General features: G+C 39.1%; 2 protein-coding genes across 7 annotated transcripts in view; one reads left to right on the top strand and one right to left on the bottom strand.

Annotated features, from left to right (window-relative positions):
* Positions 1-2560, top strand: part of TAX1BP1 (Tax1 binding protein 1) — a 54775-nt gene extending 52215 nt beyond the window's left edge. For all 6 annotated transcript variants that reach the window (XM_027896551.1, XM_027896541.1, XM_027896569.1 and 3 more), the window contains 2 exons: positions 696-781; positions 1421-2560. In XM_027896551.1, the coding sequence (XP_027752352.1) occupies positions 696-781; positions 1421-1622 (288 nt within the window). In that variant the 3' untranslated portion in view covers positions 1623-2560. The remainder of the gene's footprint in view (positions 1-695; positions 782-1420) is intronic.
* Positions 2561-3039: 479 nt separating this feature from the next.
* Positions 3040-15118, bottom strand: part of JAZF1 (JAZF zinc finger 1) — a 187236-nt gene continuing 175157 nt past the window's right edge. The window contains exons 4-5 of the mRNA XM_027896597.1: positions 12017-12186; positions 3040-5400 (exon numbers count right to left, since the gene is read on the bottom strand). Coding sequence (XP_027752398.1) covers positions 5224-5400; positions 12017-12186 — 347 coding nt within the window. The 3' untranslated portion in view covers positions 3040-5223. The remainder of the gene's footprint in view (positions 5401-12016; positions 12187-15118) is intronic.

Here is a 15118-nt window from a genome sequence, read left to right on the forward strand (position 1 = left end):
ACTTTAAATACTGTCCATCGTATCTCTTTCATGACAAAAGGAACAATTAATATTTTAAAACTCATATGCCCTTTTCACTGCAGGTGCAAAGCAAGCAAGTTAGACTGGAAGATATGTCTGTTGCTAGCAACTGTCAGAGCAGGCCCCAGTGCCTGCTTAATGGAAATGTTAAATGGTTGAAATTAAACAGGTGTTATCAGGAGAAGAAAAATATTGAGGGAATTTTCCCATCCTGCCCTGTTTACATTAACTCTTCATAAGGACAAAGTACATTAGCCTAGCTTAACTATGAAATATGTTTGCATATTCATATTAGTTATCTGTATAAACCATACAACACATGTGCTGTTACCTGTGGTCCTTTGCAAATCCATTTTTGAATTGATCAGCTGAATAATTACTAACTCTTGCATTTAAGGTGTCTTTGAGATGAAAATTATTTAGGAGTTGGAGTTCCAAAAATCTTGGTCGTATGCACCTATATTTCCACCTTGAAATGAGTCATTTTTGTGCTGCATTATCTAATTGCAGAATAGAGCCAAGATGCACACAAGTAAAACTTGTGCTGCAGAGATTACAAAGTGAGGGTAAATTTCATCTGTATTTATGCTTGATAACAAAAATGCACATGGAGGAGGGGAAAAAAAAAGCTGTTTGTAGGGGTTGTTCTTTAAAATACTTTCTTTTTCGAATAGGATGATGACAACACTGTACCTTCTGCTCCTGATCCTCCAAGTCTTCTCTTGCGTGAGCGTGGCACAGGTTTCTGCTTTGATTCCAGGTAGATCTTATCTTTTATTGGTCTTTAGGGCATGGAGAGGTTTCTACAGAACTGGATTTTTTTTTTTAACTCAAGGGTAGGGGATGGAGGTGAAAAATTACCAAGCCTTTTCAATGAATGTTTGGTTTACAATTACTGGGCAGGGAATATGCCGTGAGACTGGGCAGGCTGTTCGTGCTGTACCTTACTTTGATGGAATTTGGACAATTTTTTCAGTAAATGAATGAGTAACTTTTGTTTTTTTCTCCTCTCTTGCCAACCTAATTGTGAACCTAAGTTTAGAGCTTTTATAAAGTGTTACGTTTGCTAAGAGCAAGCATTTATGAGAGAGAGAGAGTGGTTTCCCATGAAACTGTTTGGTCATTAAGTCATTCAATAGATTTATATTCAGTGGTAGCTGGAATTATGTCAAAATTATGTTGCTTTTTAAATGCCAGGTTATTTTGGAATTCCTGTGTAAAACCACTCTTAACTGTATTGAGTGCTTTCAGCAAAAACATTTAAATTAACTGTTCGATACTTAGATGTGAAGTCCGCTCAAATTTAAGTTGGTAGTAAAGCTCTTAGTGGCAGCAGGATCCTACTTTTAGTTTTCGGTAACAGATTTCCTTTCTTCTTTCTCTCCGCCTCCTCCTGAAGTTTTGACGTGCACAAGAAATGCCCTCTCTGCGATGTGATGTTTCCACCGAACTACGATCAGAGCAAGTTTGAGGAGCATGTTGAGAGCCACTGGAAGGTGTGCCCCATGTGCAGTGAGCAGTTCCCGCCTGACTATGACCAGCAAGGGTTTGAGAGGCACGTCCAGACACACTTTGATCAGAACGTATTAAATTTTGATTAAATACTTTGTTTTGCAGTGTAGCTTAAAAAACCACCACTTTTGAGTAGTCCACCAGTGGAACAGAACCAGTGCAGCTTTCTGTAACAGTGCAAACTTCTGATTAAAAGCTCATATACTCTAATGGGAGTGGCAAGTCATGGCTGTAAGCTGCTATAGGGTTATCTTCTCTCTCTGCCTAACGTTGTACTAAAGAAACCCACAAACCTCCACCTTACTGTGTATGTAGCTATTTCTTCCCCTACTTAGTGGAATTTCTAAGAACACAGAAATGACTTAGCCTCAGAAAAAATGAGACCAGCTTCATGGTGCTCTTCAGCTACATTTATAAGAGGTCACCAGAACACCTGTGGTTCTTCCTAATCTTGATAACTGAGGTACAGTTAACAATGTAATAAACAGGTGTTTCTCCTTGCAAATCCGTGTAGTTTTGCTGAGTAACACTTCAATTGCAAAGTTACATTACTTACCCTATGAAAATAGAGTTTTCTAGTACACTTCTGAGATGTAGATGCATGTACTGTGAGATTCCAGGCTTGCAACAAAAGGAATGGCAAATACTTCAGTTTTACATATAGAATGTTTGCCTTAAGGGATAACACTAAATGAGGTATGTTATACTTTAAGGCAGTGTTTTTGAGCTGAACAAACCTGCTGTGCTTAAATGCCTAAAAGTAATTGTTTAAAAAAATAATTGCCATTATGTTGCAGTTTCATTCAGTAGAAAATATTGTTCTGTTTTCACAACAGTGGATTGTGTTCCTTTTGGCTTAGGGCTTTTAAAAACCTTCTGTGTTTTAACTTTATGTATTTCTTTCCAATAAGTAAAAACATGTGTGTATATCTAAACATTTTATATTTACTTTAACTGTATTAAGTAAATTTGCTTTCCACTTGTTGTACAGTAGTCTTGTTACATTAAAAGCAGAATTATTCATGGAGTCAGTGGTCCTTTTTCTCCTGCTGCTCATTTTGAAATAAAAAGAGTGTAAACTTTACATAGAGTAAATGGTGATTCAGCTTGTTATGCTTCTCACATCTCTTTGTGTTCTTTTTTTGAGAGGGAGACTCAGGGATTAAGGCTGGGAGTAGCTTCTGTTGTCTGCAGTTCCCTCATGAACATGTGTAATATCCTGTTCTATGCAGGAGTTATTAAACACTGCATGATGTGGCAGCAGCAACTCCTCAGTGCTCGTGTGCCATTTGCAGTCTAAAGATTTTTGTAATTGAACTTCATGTCAAGAGATGGCCCAAGGTAAAGCAAGAGCATTTTGTCATTTTTTTCTTACTGTAACTCAACAGCACATGAAAACAGCACAAACTCTAAGAGTTTGATAATACTGAAGTAAAATAAACAAATAAGACTATACACAGCCCAACAACTTAATTCTTTAGGTTAGGAAATGAGGAACGAACAGTCTTCTTAGGTCAGAGGCAGTTTATTTTAAATGTGATTTGATTTACATTTATAAGCAGCTTTCCTGACAGGAATTCTTTAAGTTGCCTTCAGTTCTAAAACAAACCTCTGTCACTTTCAAACTTAAAGTACTTTGTCCCCAACAAAACATATGAAAATATAATTTAAAGCACACTTTTCACAGACACAGTACAATACATTCACTATACACAGTATAACAAAATAGTCCCATCTTTACCTGTTTAATAATACTGTCACAATGAATAGGTAAATAGAAACTGGAATTTAATTTTTATAGTTGAAAGGAATTTACATGCAACAATGACGTTTTACAACTGTTTAGCTGTTGAACGAACTCGCCCAGCCTGTAGTTCTTGCACTAGGAGCAGAGCCAAAACGTATTCGTTGGCCAGATCTGTTGCCAAAGCTGCAGAAGGTGGGAAGTGGCCTCCTGGGGCCTGGTGTGTACTAGTAACTCTCATGTCTGGATCATCCTTTAAACCCAGCTGACAGCACTGCTGTCACAGTCACCTCTCTGAGAGCTGAGAGTGATGTTTCACTTCACTTGGGCTGTTCTAAACGCTTATTCATTAGGATGATTCCTAAGTGTTTTAATGAGACTTTTACTCTGCTGGAGAATAGGTAATTGTCATCCTTACAAAGTTTTCCTTTAAAGCTTTGGAAAAAAAAAATAGGGAAAGCTCATTCCTCCTTTATGTGAGCTTTCTTTTGCACTTAAAAGAACAGGAACTAAGCCAAGGCGATGACTGTGTTAACACGGAGAGTTCCTCCCTAACCCTTGCCGGGCAAAGAAGTGTTTCAGGCCAAGGCAGGTGGAAGGTGCCCACCTCTGCTCCCAGCCAGCTGAACTCCAGGAATAGCACTTGTGAGAGAAGAATGCTCAAGGCAGGATGGCAAGCAACAAATGTTCAGGTATGGTCCAGACACGAAGCGCTCTCATGTTGGCTTTTAAGTCAGTCTCTGACCACCTGCTGCAAGAAGCACTTAATCTTCAGTAAGGCTCATATGTCATATTTCAGCAAAATTAATCGTAAAGCTAAACAGACACATCCAAATGGAATGCGGTGACCTACAATGAGAAGCAAAAAAATGCACAAAGAAAATCTCAAAAACACAAAAAACGTGAGGGAGAGGCATTAGAACTCCCTTAGCACAACTAACGGACCTCCTTAAACCATGCGCAGAATTTTTCCTTTTTATTTGCAACCACAGGCACATGCTCGTACAGTAGTTGCAAGAATTGGCAACACATAAAACATTAAATCTGTTGGCAATAGAGAACTACAAAGTGCTTCAAAACTTCATCTGAGATGAAGATAATTGTTTCTCACACACACATAAATTTGCACTTAAGTATTTCCAAGTGTCTTTTTAACAGATAGTTCAGGGGTAAATATTTAGTTGGACTGGGATATTGGTCCTCAAAAGTTTGATGGGCATGAACATAATATGATGTCTTGTACAGAGGAAAAAAAAAGTAATAGCTAACGCTAAAGTGATTGTTTACTATTTCGAATGGCAAGATTTTCAGCATTTCAAGAGGGAGGAAAAAAAAAAAGATTTGCAAGATAATATAAAATACAGCAAGCACACCTTTTTATGTATGTTATTTAAGTATGAAAATATTTTTTAGCATATTATGTTAAACATTCTTTCTTATTTATATTTCCATTACCTAAAAGACTTGCTACTCCATTGATAACTCCGTTATGTAAGGCATGTTAACTATAGTTTGACGAGGGCGGTACTGTTTTGGTTTTGCACACACATTGACAGATGCATCGAAAGTCTTCATCACGTTACAATCTTGAAAGGATGTCAGTGCCAAGCTCTCCTCCTCGCACTCCTGTTCAACACGTCAGTACAACTAAATACGCAATGTCCCCCTAGTTCTTTTTTGTTTTGTTTTGGAGAAAAATGTTCTGAAGAACCTACAGCTTTTATAGCACCTTATCTCAAAGTAATGAAAATGGGTATGATGATAACATGTGCAAATGTACAAAATCATTAACTCTACAAAGATACATCATTCCAAAATTACAGAAAATTTTAAAGCATGCATTTAATTTTTTAAAGGGTTGCTGAATGCTTCCCCTGAAAAAGGTGGCTGTTCTCAAAATCAGCAACTGCTGGTGAGGATTTCTTGGCACATTTGTGACCAGCATGTTATTGCTGCATCTTCCTGATAATCTCAGCAGACACGGGGGGATGGAAATTGATTGTGTGGTGCCGCAGGCCCTGAGCTGTCTTGTAACTCTTTCCACAGCGACATTTGAATGGTTTGCGTACGCGGATTTGTGTCCTGTGGCCGTTCTTGGCGTGGTACTTTATACCGTTCACATTCTGTGAGTGAGAAAGGAAAACGTTAATGGACGAGATCCGACAAGGGCTCAGCTTCCAGTTAAAAACCAAAAATGGATCACCTTTCTGGGCAAAAATACAAATTGCTAGGAGCTCCCCCCAGGTGTTAAGCATGCACTGTGCCCTCAAAGTACCAGGTGGGACAAAGAGGAGAATAATCTGTGTGGTTCTAAAGCACAAAACTTACCTACTTGGATTACCCTTAAGTTAGCTCAGCTGATTAGAGTGTGGTGCTAATAACAGCAAGGTTATGGCTTTGATTCTTGTATGGGCTATTCACTTAAGAATTGGACCTGATGGTCATTGTGGGTCCCTTCCAACTCAAGAGTATTCTGTGAAATCCTGATTTTTATCGCCTAACGCACAACACTTTCCAAAGAATACCATTTAGTGGGCTCCCACATGGATGTTCTTTGCTTCCTGCCATCTTTTTCCTATAGCATTGACAAATCTTATTCAGAGGTTTGTTTACAAGCAAACAAAGAATTGGCATGAAGACTGAAGTCACACTTCTTCAAAAAGCTGAGGCTCCCCCCATGGTGGGTCTGTTCTATTTTGTGTCATTGTTTCTAGATATGTCTTTAGGCACCAGCAAATTCTGATAGTTTACACATTGCCTCCAAAGAATTAACTGCAGGGAACACTTAACTCCAAGAGTTACACAGGACACTTAGAAAATAATCCAGAGAAGCCATCTTCAAAATAGCTATTGTTTGGGGATATTCCATAGCTAAAACTGGAGAACTGATCCCCACTAAAGTAAAACATAGCACCACAACACACATTCCATTAAACAGGAAAGGACAGGAAACAGGCCATACTTTTGCCAGATCAACTTAAGACCTTACTAAACATATATCAAAATAATTCCCCTGTTTTCCTTTTCCCATATTTCTGGCAAAAATGGAAGAATCTATTGTGATCTCAACAACTGTTGTGATACTGCTTTATATAGTATACTGAAATCTCCCATCTCCAAGAAAGCTTGGATTTTTTGAATAAGGAAGGGAAAACTGTGTTTCGTTTGAGTTTCTCTGAGGATGAAATCAAAGAAGATACCAAGACATTTTGTGACAAAAAGAGACTACTCCAAGGCTCTACTGTGTCAGATACATAATTTTTTTAAAAGCTATTAAAACACAAAATTCAGTTAACAGCTGGATGATAATTAATGCACAAAATCACATTTTAGGGATTTTGTCTTTGCTGAACCACTGCCTCATGTTACACACAACAGAAAACCCCTCTGGCTCTTCAAGCAACAAGTTGAGTTTTACTGATGCACAGCTTACAGTAAGTGGAAACCCCAGCTTGGAACTCACAGAAAAACAGTCTCAAATATCCAAGTTGGAAGAGAGGGATCATGGTGCAAGACTGCAAGCAACTGCTCTGCCCACATATTTGTGCTCCTCTCCTCTAGAGCATCCAGGCACTGAATCCTCACCTAAAGTTGTAAATTCCGCCCCTGAATTGTCCTTTACACCCTTAAAACTGCTGAACAACTCCTGCACAGCTGTCTCCTGAGATGTGGGAGCTGAGAACCTTCCATCTCCAACACAAGCAATATGAGCCATCAGTGCAAGTTACATCTGGGTGCCCAGCACTCAGAGGAGGCAGAAAACTGTACCACCACAACTGCAAGAGCACATCAAAGCTATACATCAGCCTCGAGAGCAGCAAAGTGAATTCGCTGCAAGTAATCTGAGATCCAGAGGCAGCTTTTGGATAGTTTTGTACACAGTTGAAACTCCCAACACTCACTCAGCAACAGGACTGTTAGGGTGGGGGAGGGCAAGGAATGGCACTGGCTGGCAAGAGGACTCTCAAAAGGCATTTGTCAACATCTGACTACCTGTAAGGACCTGCGCCTTCAAAAGAGGAGAAAATCTGGGGGTGACCTGCTAAACTTTTGCTACTGCAGTGAAGTTTTAAAAACAAAGCTGTCCTTAAGCCCTTTTACCCTATAGTAACGCTACTTTCCTAACAAAAAGCTGTTTAGACTTTTAATTCTTCTATGAAACACTTTTAGATTCTTTTGAGTTACTATCAGTTGCTACAGACGCCTTAAATCTGCAATCACAAATATTCTCTGTGTTCCATGCCAATGGTACTCTTCTGGTACAGATTTTTTTAACAATCCACTCAGCTCCTGTACACCACATGCTTTGATGAAGGGGGAAAACTACTTTCAGGCAGAAAAATTTAAGGAAATGCTAAACCAGAAACCTACATGGGATGAATTGGTCCACGGAAGGTTTGAAAAACAGTCAACCATGCAGAGCATGAGGAGCTTGTACAACATGAAATTTGACCTGTACTCCTGCCTAAAAGGAAACTGTTGTTAGAGTTACAGTGGACTCTTCAGCACTTTTTCCACTGCTGCAATGTAAACACTTTGTTGTACGTCTGGGCTGAGTTTGTTGAGGTACAGCAAAGCCCACGGCCAAAGTCGTACATCACTTTTATTGCTCTGATTACTCAGGTTGCTCACTATTTACTCTCACAAATGATTGAGGAAGAAGATGGCAGTAGAGAAGGGCAATCTAAAATCTCAAACAGAAGGAAACAATTATTAACCTGGAACAAGATCAGGAGGCGATAGAGAATTTTAGAGTGGCACTGCCTGGTTTGCACGAACACAAGGGCTCTTGCTGGGCAGGGCCCCTTGCACGGCAGGACTCACAAAGCCATGGCACTGCAGAGAGCCTGACACCCCCTTCAAGTAGGAAAAGAGATGGCAGAAGGATGTTTTTTGGGGAGATTTCTTGTTTCAGCCTCAGACACTCATATAATATTTCTGTACTCCTGACTCTTCCTCCTGAAATTTTCTTTGTGGGTCTAGTTCTTCTGTTCAACTTGCAAATTCTGACTTACTCCTTTCTTTCAAGTAAATTCCCTTTCCCTGCCCCCCTCTTACTTCAATATTCTCATTCCCTAGGCTCTGCTGAGTTTCTACACTCTTAAATCAGCCTTTCTGCGGATTTTCCCCACCTGACAGGTCTAAGACCGTCATCCCACTACTTCCAGACAGACAAGCCCAATGCCTTGGCAGTCTTGGAAGGTACCACTTCTCACCCAAGGCCAAAAAGAAGTCATGCATATCAGCTACATTTTGTATGCACAGAAATCTATTATTCCTTTATTACTGTATTTGCACAAATTAGAAAAATTAGGATAAATACTCTAGGGTTTTCTCTATAGTAGTATATATGCATTATTTGTGGGGTTTATTGTATCTATCAATTATGTGTCAAACTTCATTTGCTCTTTGGATGTTGCCTGAATAAGCTTATCTAAATCATATACACATTTTGAATATCCTTCTCTCGAGCTGGAGACCACTCGGGTGGTATTGAATAAAAGTAAAGCTAATTGCCACCTTCATAAATCCCCATTTTAGCTCCTACAGGTGGTATTTCGCACAGCACATTAACTACTCGATACCCACACATTTCTGGACAGAGCATCTAAATGTGGATGTAAAATCCAAAATCTGGTGAGGGTGAATTCCACAGAAACAAGGACCTTTGGGTTCCTTTAAATCATGCAGATGGTTTTCTAAAAATCAAATTTCAGGGAGCATACACAAATCACAGGAAGAAGAAAAAAATCCGTAAATAGAAAACTATAAAATAATTATAATTTCTTCTCTAAGTCAGTAAGCATAATTAAAGAAGAAAGGAAGCTTCAGAAATTAGTTCAGAGGCTTGTGTTTTAAGCATCTAGAAGTCAATATGCTCCAGGTTCATTTAGTTGTTTCTGACTATCCCACAAACAAATTTACATATCACTAAAAAAAAAAACCCTGTGCTTTTTTGGTCTCCCCTCAGAATCTGTGGCTCCTCAAGCAAATCTGTGCCACAGTGTATAGAAAACCAATCTGTATTACAAGCAAACAATTTTTTAAAGAAAAAAATGAAGTTCCCGAAGAACAACTAAATGTTTGTGACTCTATTTGCACTGCCTATGAGAAAGTGCCAGGAGATAACTGCTGGGCAGGAGGCCAGCAGGGTCTTCTGATACACATCTGGGCTTGCTTATAAACATGTTCTTGTTACAGTTTCCATTGTCCGCCCCAGCCCATTCCTTAGGAGTATTTGTTGTACTCATTCTTGTCTTATTTACCTTTCCATAATGACTTTTCAGGGAAGAGGCCATCTTTTATCCTTGTACATTGTTTGCAAAAAGGTGTCCCATCCCTACTGGGTCCTGTAAGAAGTACTGTAATACAAATAACATCTCTAAAAATACCACTTCTGCTCTCAAACGTACGTCACCTAAGGCCAGACAAAAGAAAACTCTGTATTTCCTTTCCTCCTTGCTCCCTAAAGGAATGCATCCTTTCTCAGCCGTAAAGTGAGCCTGGCAATTACTGTATGTACATGTCCGTGTTCCTGTTTGGAGCACTATAATTGTTTTACTGTCCTGACTGTGATTATCCAGTACCCACCAGAAAATCCCAGTGCTTTGATCACAGGACTCCCTACCCAGAGTCCGCAAATAATTCATCTGAGGAGGGGGTTAGGCAGAAGGAAGATAAAGAGGAAACAAGAAACACAGCTGACACGAAGCTAAAAGGAAGGAAACAAAGATAAAAATGTAAAAAGAAAGAAAAAAGGCTGAAAAGAAAAAAGGGAGGAAACAGAGCCCACAGAAAAGCGAAATGAGGTGAGGCAGAGTTTAAGGAAATGTGTTTTCCTATCAGGACTAAACAGAGGTGAGTCTCTCAGGAAAATACGGTACTTTTTATTTGCTGCTGCTCTCTGTCAGCCTCTGTAGGGGTCGTTAATTTGTTCCCGGTCCCACTGCTCTAACGTTAATGGTGTACAAGACATCCCTTGTAGACAATCCTCACGCATTGAGATGAAGGTAGTGAGATAGCAGGAGCAGGCACAAACAGCTTGCTTATTTGGGCAATAAAAAGACAGAGGGCTGGCAGTCAAACAGAGAACAGACAGGATATAGCAAATTACAGGGTTCTCCTTCTAGCCTTTGCCATTAAGTAAATGTTTTCTGCAGTGCATAGATGCCCTCTGGGCACAGAGACTTCTAACAATCACCATGGCTTGTTTGCTTCCTGAGCTGGGGATTTAGCTTTTATACCATATGCTTCATCTGGCAGAGCTTCTACCGCACGCAAGAAAAGTACTGATCTTGAATAACATGGGTATATCTACTAAACAATACTTGCAAACCATCTGAAAACATCTTTCCCTCTGCCCCAGCCCCGGAGATGGTGTTCAGTTTTTGCAGAGATTATCCTGAACTATGTAATGTTTATTCTCCAGTTATAGGAAAGAAACTTGTACGTCACTAAGAAATGAGTACACTGCTTTCCTGTCCCTGTTTTAAGAAAAAAATATTGTTAATATTAAGTGATCTGTACAGGAATCTGAGTCTTATGATTTGCTGCTGTGGGAGCTGCCACAGCCCAGAGCAGCTGCAGCATCACTGCAACACGTTTTCATCCACTACGTGGTTTCACGCACAGTTTATTCATTCTTGTCATAACAGTTTTATCTGAAATGCTATTGGTCCTCCTATGTTTCTATTTCATATTTCTCCTCTTGTCTCTTCTCTACTTGTCAGTTATTTAAAGGAGAAGCCATAAAATAGAACTAGTATAAAACTGACCTGACCACTGCAGCTTTTTCTAGGGTATAAGTCAATTTTCCAGTAGTTCACAAAAAAACTTCAGAAAATTAGTTAGAGAAAGTATGCTAACATGCTATTTCTGTTCCCAAATGTGAATGACTAGAGAATACCATACTGAAGTCCAAGCTGTTCAATACATTTTCATCTGTCTCTGCACTGATTGCTGTGAAGCAACACTCCTATCCCTCACAACATCATAGCACGTTCTACATCAGCCAGCTCAACGTTCAAATTTAGAAATGTTTCTCTTTCATAAAAAGACAAAAGTTTCTCATGATGGAGAGTAATCATAGAAGGCAGGGGGCGGGGGGATGGGGGTGGGGAATTGTTTCCCAGTAGTCACACAGAGCAATGCAAACCCCACACACACAGTCATTGATGGCTGTACAGACGGGTCACGGGGACTTGGACCCAGGTCAGAATGAGGCCTGAATTTCTCCAAGACTCTGCCTTCCCAAGATGAATTCTGACTTGCAAGATATTAACAACCACATCCTGCACATCATCTTTACCAGAAAATGTACCCTGGGCACATTCTTACTAAAGAAGAGCAGTATCTCTAGCAGTTAAGCAGAAGGAATTCATTCGGCACAGATGAGCAAAAGCTTTTTATTTCGTGTCTCTGAAAGGGACCCAAGAGATTATTTTGCTTGTAGTACCTCCTACATTCTGCAGTAAATTTGTCTAAATAACAGAAAGCTCGTTAAAAGGTGTAAAGCAAAAGAGTATGTAATCTATCTTGACAGACAGGGATGCAAAACTCACCCCTTGTAAAACTGACAACTTGGCTGTGCTTGAGAGGAAATCAGTGAATAAAATATTCAGCTAAAATACCACAAACATAATTGTGAAAAGTATTAAATGAGAAAGGTGCAAACTGATTTCAAAAGCTTCACTCTGACCACACTATCAAGAAAAAGGGTAGGTGTGCACTACTACTTACCTTATATCTTTTTTTACATCCAGGAACAGGACAGGCAAAAGGTTTCTCATCCCCTCCGTTCATGCACATTGAGCTAAGGATAGCTTCAGAGCTGATAGCACTTTCGGTAGTCCAGGACTCATCACTGTCTGATTCTTCATAGTCTACTTCCTCCTCATCATATTCACTACCTAGAAAAGCAGGATAGTCAGATAAAAAGAGAATAAATAAGAGCAGAGCAAGATAAGCCATTCTGCATTTATTACATCAGTTACAATGACTTGTAATTTCCCCACTTTTGTGTTTTCTGGAAGACAGTTATTTTAAATTTTATAACCCTATCTTTCTTGTAGTTTTTTATTCTTTCATAAAGACACCAGTGGTTCTTTTTCTAATAACCAGGAGAGACATTATTAATATATCTTCATAAACTGTTAACTGCGTGGCAAAGAAAGTTCAAAGGACTGATATGAAAATACAGTTTCACTGTTTCTCAAACACCAGGATTCTTCTGTCTTTCCCAGTGCCTGAACAGAAAATGTGCTCCCTCTCCCCCACCCCCCCCCAATTAAGGCTAATTTTAAGGCATTTCTTTATGCAATACAATACTGAAGAGTGTAATTCTACAGATCATAAACAGTGTAAAATAATATGTTGACAAGTCCTAATGCATTTACTAGCCCTTTGGAATTAATAGGAATTATAGCACAACATTAATAAGAATTATATTGTAGCAATTATAGTTGTGAAATTCATTCCCTCAGGTGTGGGGATAAATTGCATTGTGTGGCTGCCCTGAACAGACCGCACTATGTTCCAGATATGCTACAACAGCCATCTGAGCAGCTGGTGCTGAGTTTATTTATTATTTTTCATTGCAATAACTATTAATGAAATCCTCTGAAGAAGTTAAATGTGAAACAAGAGAAATTAGAAAAATAGAATTCCAACTATAAAAATAAAGTAAAAAAAAAAAAGCAGGGGAGGGAAGAGCCCCAGCTGATTAAAAAAGAAAATATATGCAGAGAGAGTGAGAGAGAGAGAAAGCTGAGGGAAACTTCTATGGTGTCAGCGGGAGGTGGTGCTGTGTTTCCCCTCCCCTTTCTTTTTCTCCCTTTCCCAGCTCTGCTAAATTTTATCCTTTATGCTGAAAGACAATTTGGCTCCGAGTGCTGGAATAGCTCCCATTATTAAAGACAGTTATGTGACACTTCCATGGCTCTATTTGCTTCCCTCATATGCCCTTTCAGTGCACGCCTCTAAGCAGCTTTTATGCACCAAGAAGAAAATGCAGACAGATGCCTTAAGGCACTTTAAAAAAGAAACGTCCTGAATTCACGGGGAAAACCCACACTGCAATGCAGTATGGGTTCTTTAGGTTTTTTTTTTTTGCTTCTGGTGAAACTAAATACACACTCATCGTCTCAAACCTTTCCCTTCGGACTCCCCCTCCCCCAGTATTCCCAGCCAGACTCAGCACTGAGTAACAACACGTGTCAACTGGTAGCTGCAAGCGCTCAGGGCTCCTGAGCTTTAGTCAGATACTGTAAGTTCGCTTACAGATGTCAGGCTGTCCACGTTTCTTTCCTGTGGTTCTCATCCGTACAGGGTGGTGCGCAGATGAGGAAAGATGGATGGTTTCCCACCAGCAACAACTGTCGACATGAGCGCACGCACACACGCTCTGCAGCACATCTGGAAAACTCTGCCCTGCTGACTGCGACTCCTTATCCCACACCGAACGAGTGAAAGCCAAAGAAAGCATTATTGACCTCTTAAAATATTTCTGAACTCTAGGAACAGTTAACCTAAAATGAAGTTAAGAGTTGTTATAGTTTAATTAACTAATAAAAAAATGGAGGCAAACCCACAACTCTGCTTCTACGATTTCCTGCCCTTGATTGTATCTTGATGGAAAAAATTCCTCAAACTGTTCCTTTCAAACGTTTCAGCTCAGTGAGTTTTTTTAAAGCAAATGCAACAGAAAATCCTATTGTAAATATACATATGCACTCCTAGGATGACAAAGTATACAATTCTAAACACTGATACCAAAAATTTCTGCCGCTATAATCACCCTCTTTGTGAGCTCTCTCATGAAGTGGTGATTTCCTCCCAAACAGGACTTTGTCCTCCCAAAGAAAACATGGTTTGAGACTGTAAGGCATATTTTAAAGATACCATTCCTTTTAGTGATAATGAGGAGGCTGCTTTTATAAAGCAACAATCTCTACAAAACTTATTATGCAATATGGTAAACAAGGGAAAAGATACACAGAACAGTGGGAAGAAGCAGCAATCAGTGCTATTATGCATTTCCCTAGGTTTTCACAAAGGAATTAAAGGGAACCCTTTTAATTTTTCTAATAAGTAAGTTTCTAATAAGTAAGACCCAACTCTGTAAGACCTTTTGCCTGTATTTCACTTGTAGGTAGACTCAGTGAAGGAGAGATACAGAAAAGACCAAAACGTGTGTGTAAGCATCTGTGAGATTAGATCTCCCTTATGGTATTTTTTAAATAACTTACCTAAACAAAAATACAAGATTTGGTCGAGTACAGTCAACTAGTTGTTTAAACAATATAAGTAAATGCTCCAGTCACAAATTTTTAAATCCAGACATAATTACAGATTTTACATATATGATGAGCTTTTTCATATGGATGACCATAAAAATATGTATTTCTTCTTGAACAAAACAGTAATACTAATTATGCCATATTCATGCAAAGCTGGAGGTGCAGTCTATCACTGCTTTTACCTAACAGTGGCCTACTGAACTCTATTGTTTCTACTCTTAAAAAAAAAATAAAAATCCCAAAATGTATTTAAAAGGGCCTTGGTATAAGGAAAATACAAAAAAATTACTGCCTTGAAAAAAATTAATTTGCAATAAAAATTTAACCTTAAAATAATTATGTTGTTTCAGTTGTCAAAGAAAAACAACACTGATTTAGTCATGCTTTTAACTTATTCTGCCTCAGAATTTAATTTCCTTAGTTGTCAGTGTCTAAGAGCAGCAGCTCATGTGGTGCCTCACTGGCTGTGCGCAACACATCAGAGAGGGGAGAAATGGAAAAAAAAGAGGAAAAACAAAAAGCACAACACACAGGTTGGTACTGC

This window comes from Empidonax traillii, unplaced genomic scaffold (assembly GCF_003031625.1).
Source record: "Empidonax traillii isolate 1590-97213 ecotype Southwest subspecies unplaced genomic scaffold, ASM303162v1 scaffold17:size2698205, whole genome shotgun sequence".
NCBI classification, from domain to species: domain Eukaryota; kingdom Metazoa; phylum Chordata; class Aves; order Passeriformes; family Tyrannidae; genus Empidonax; species Empidonax traillii.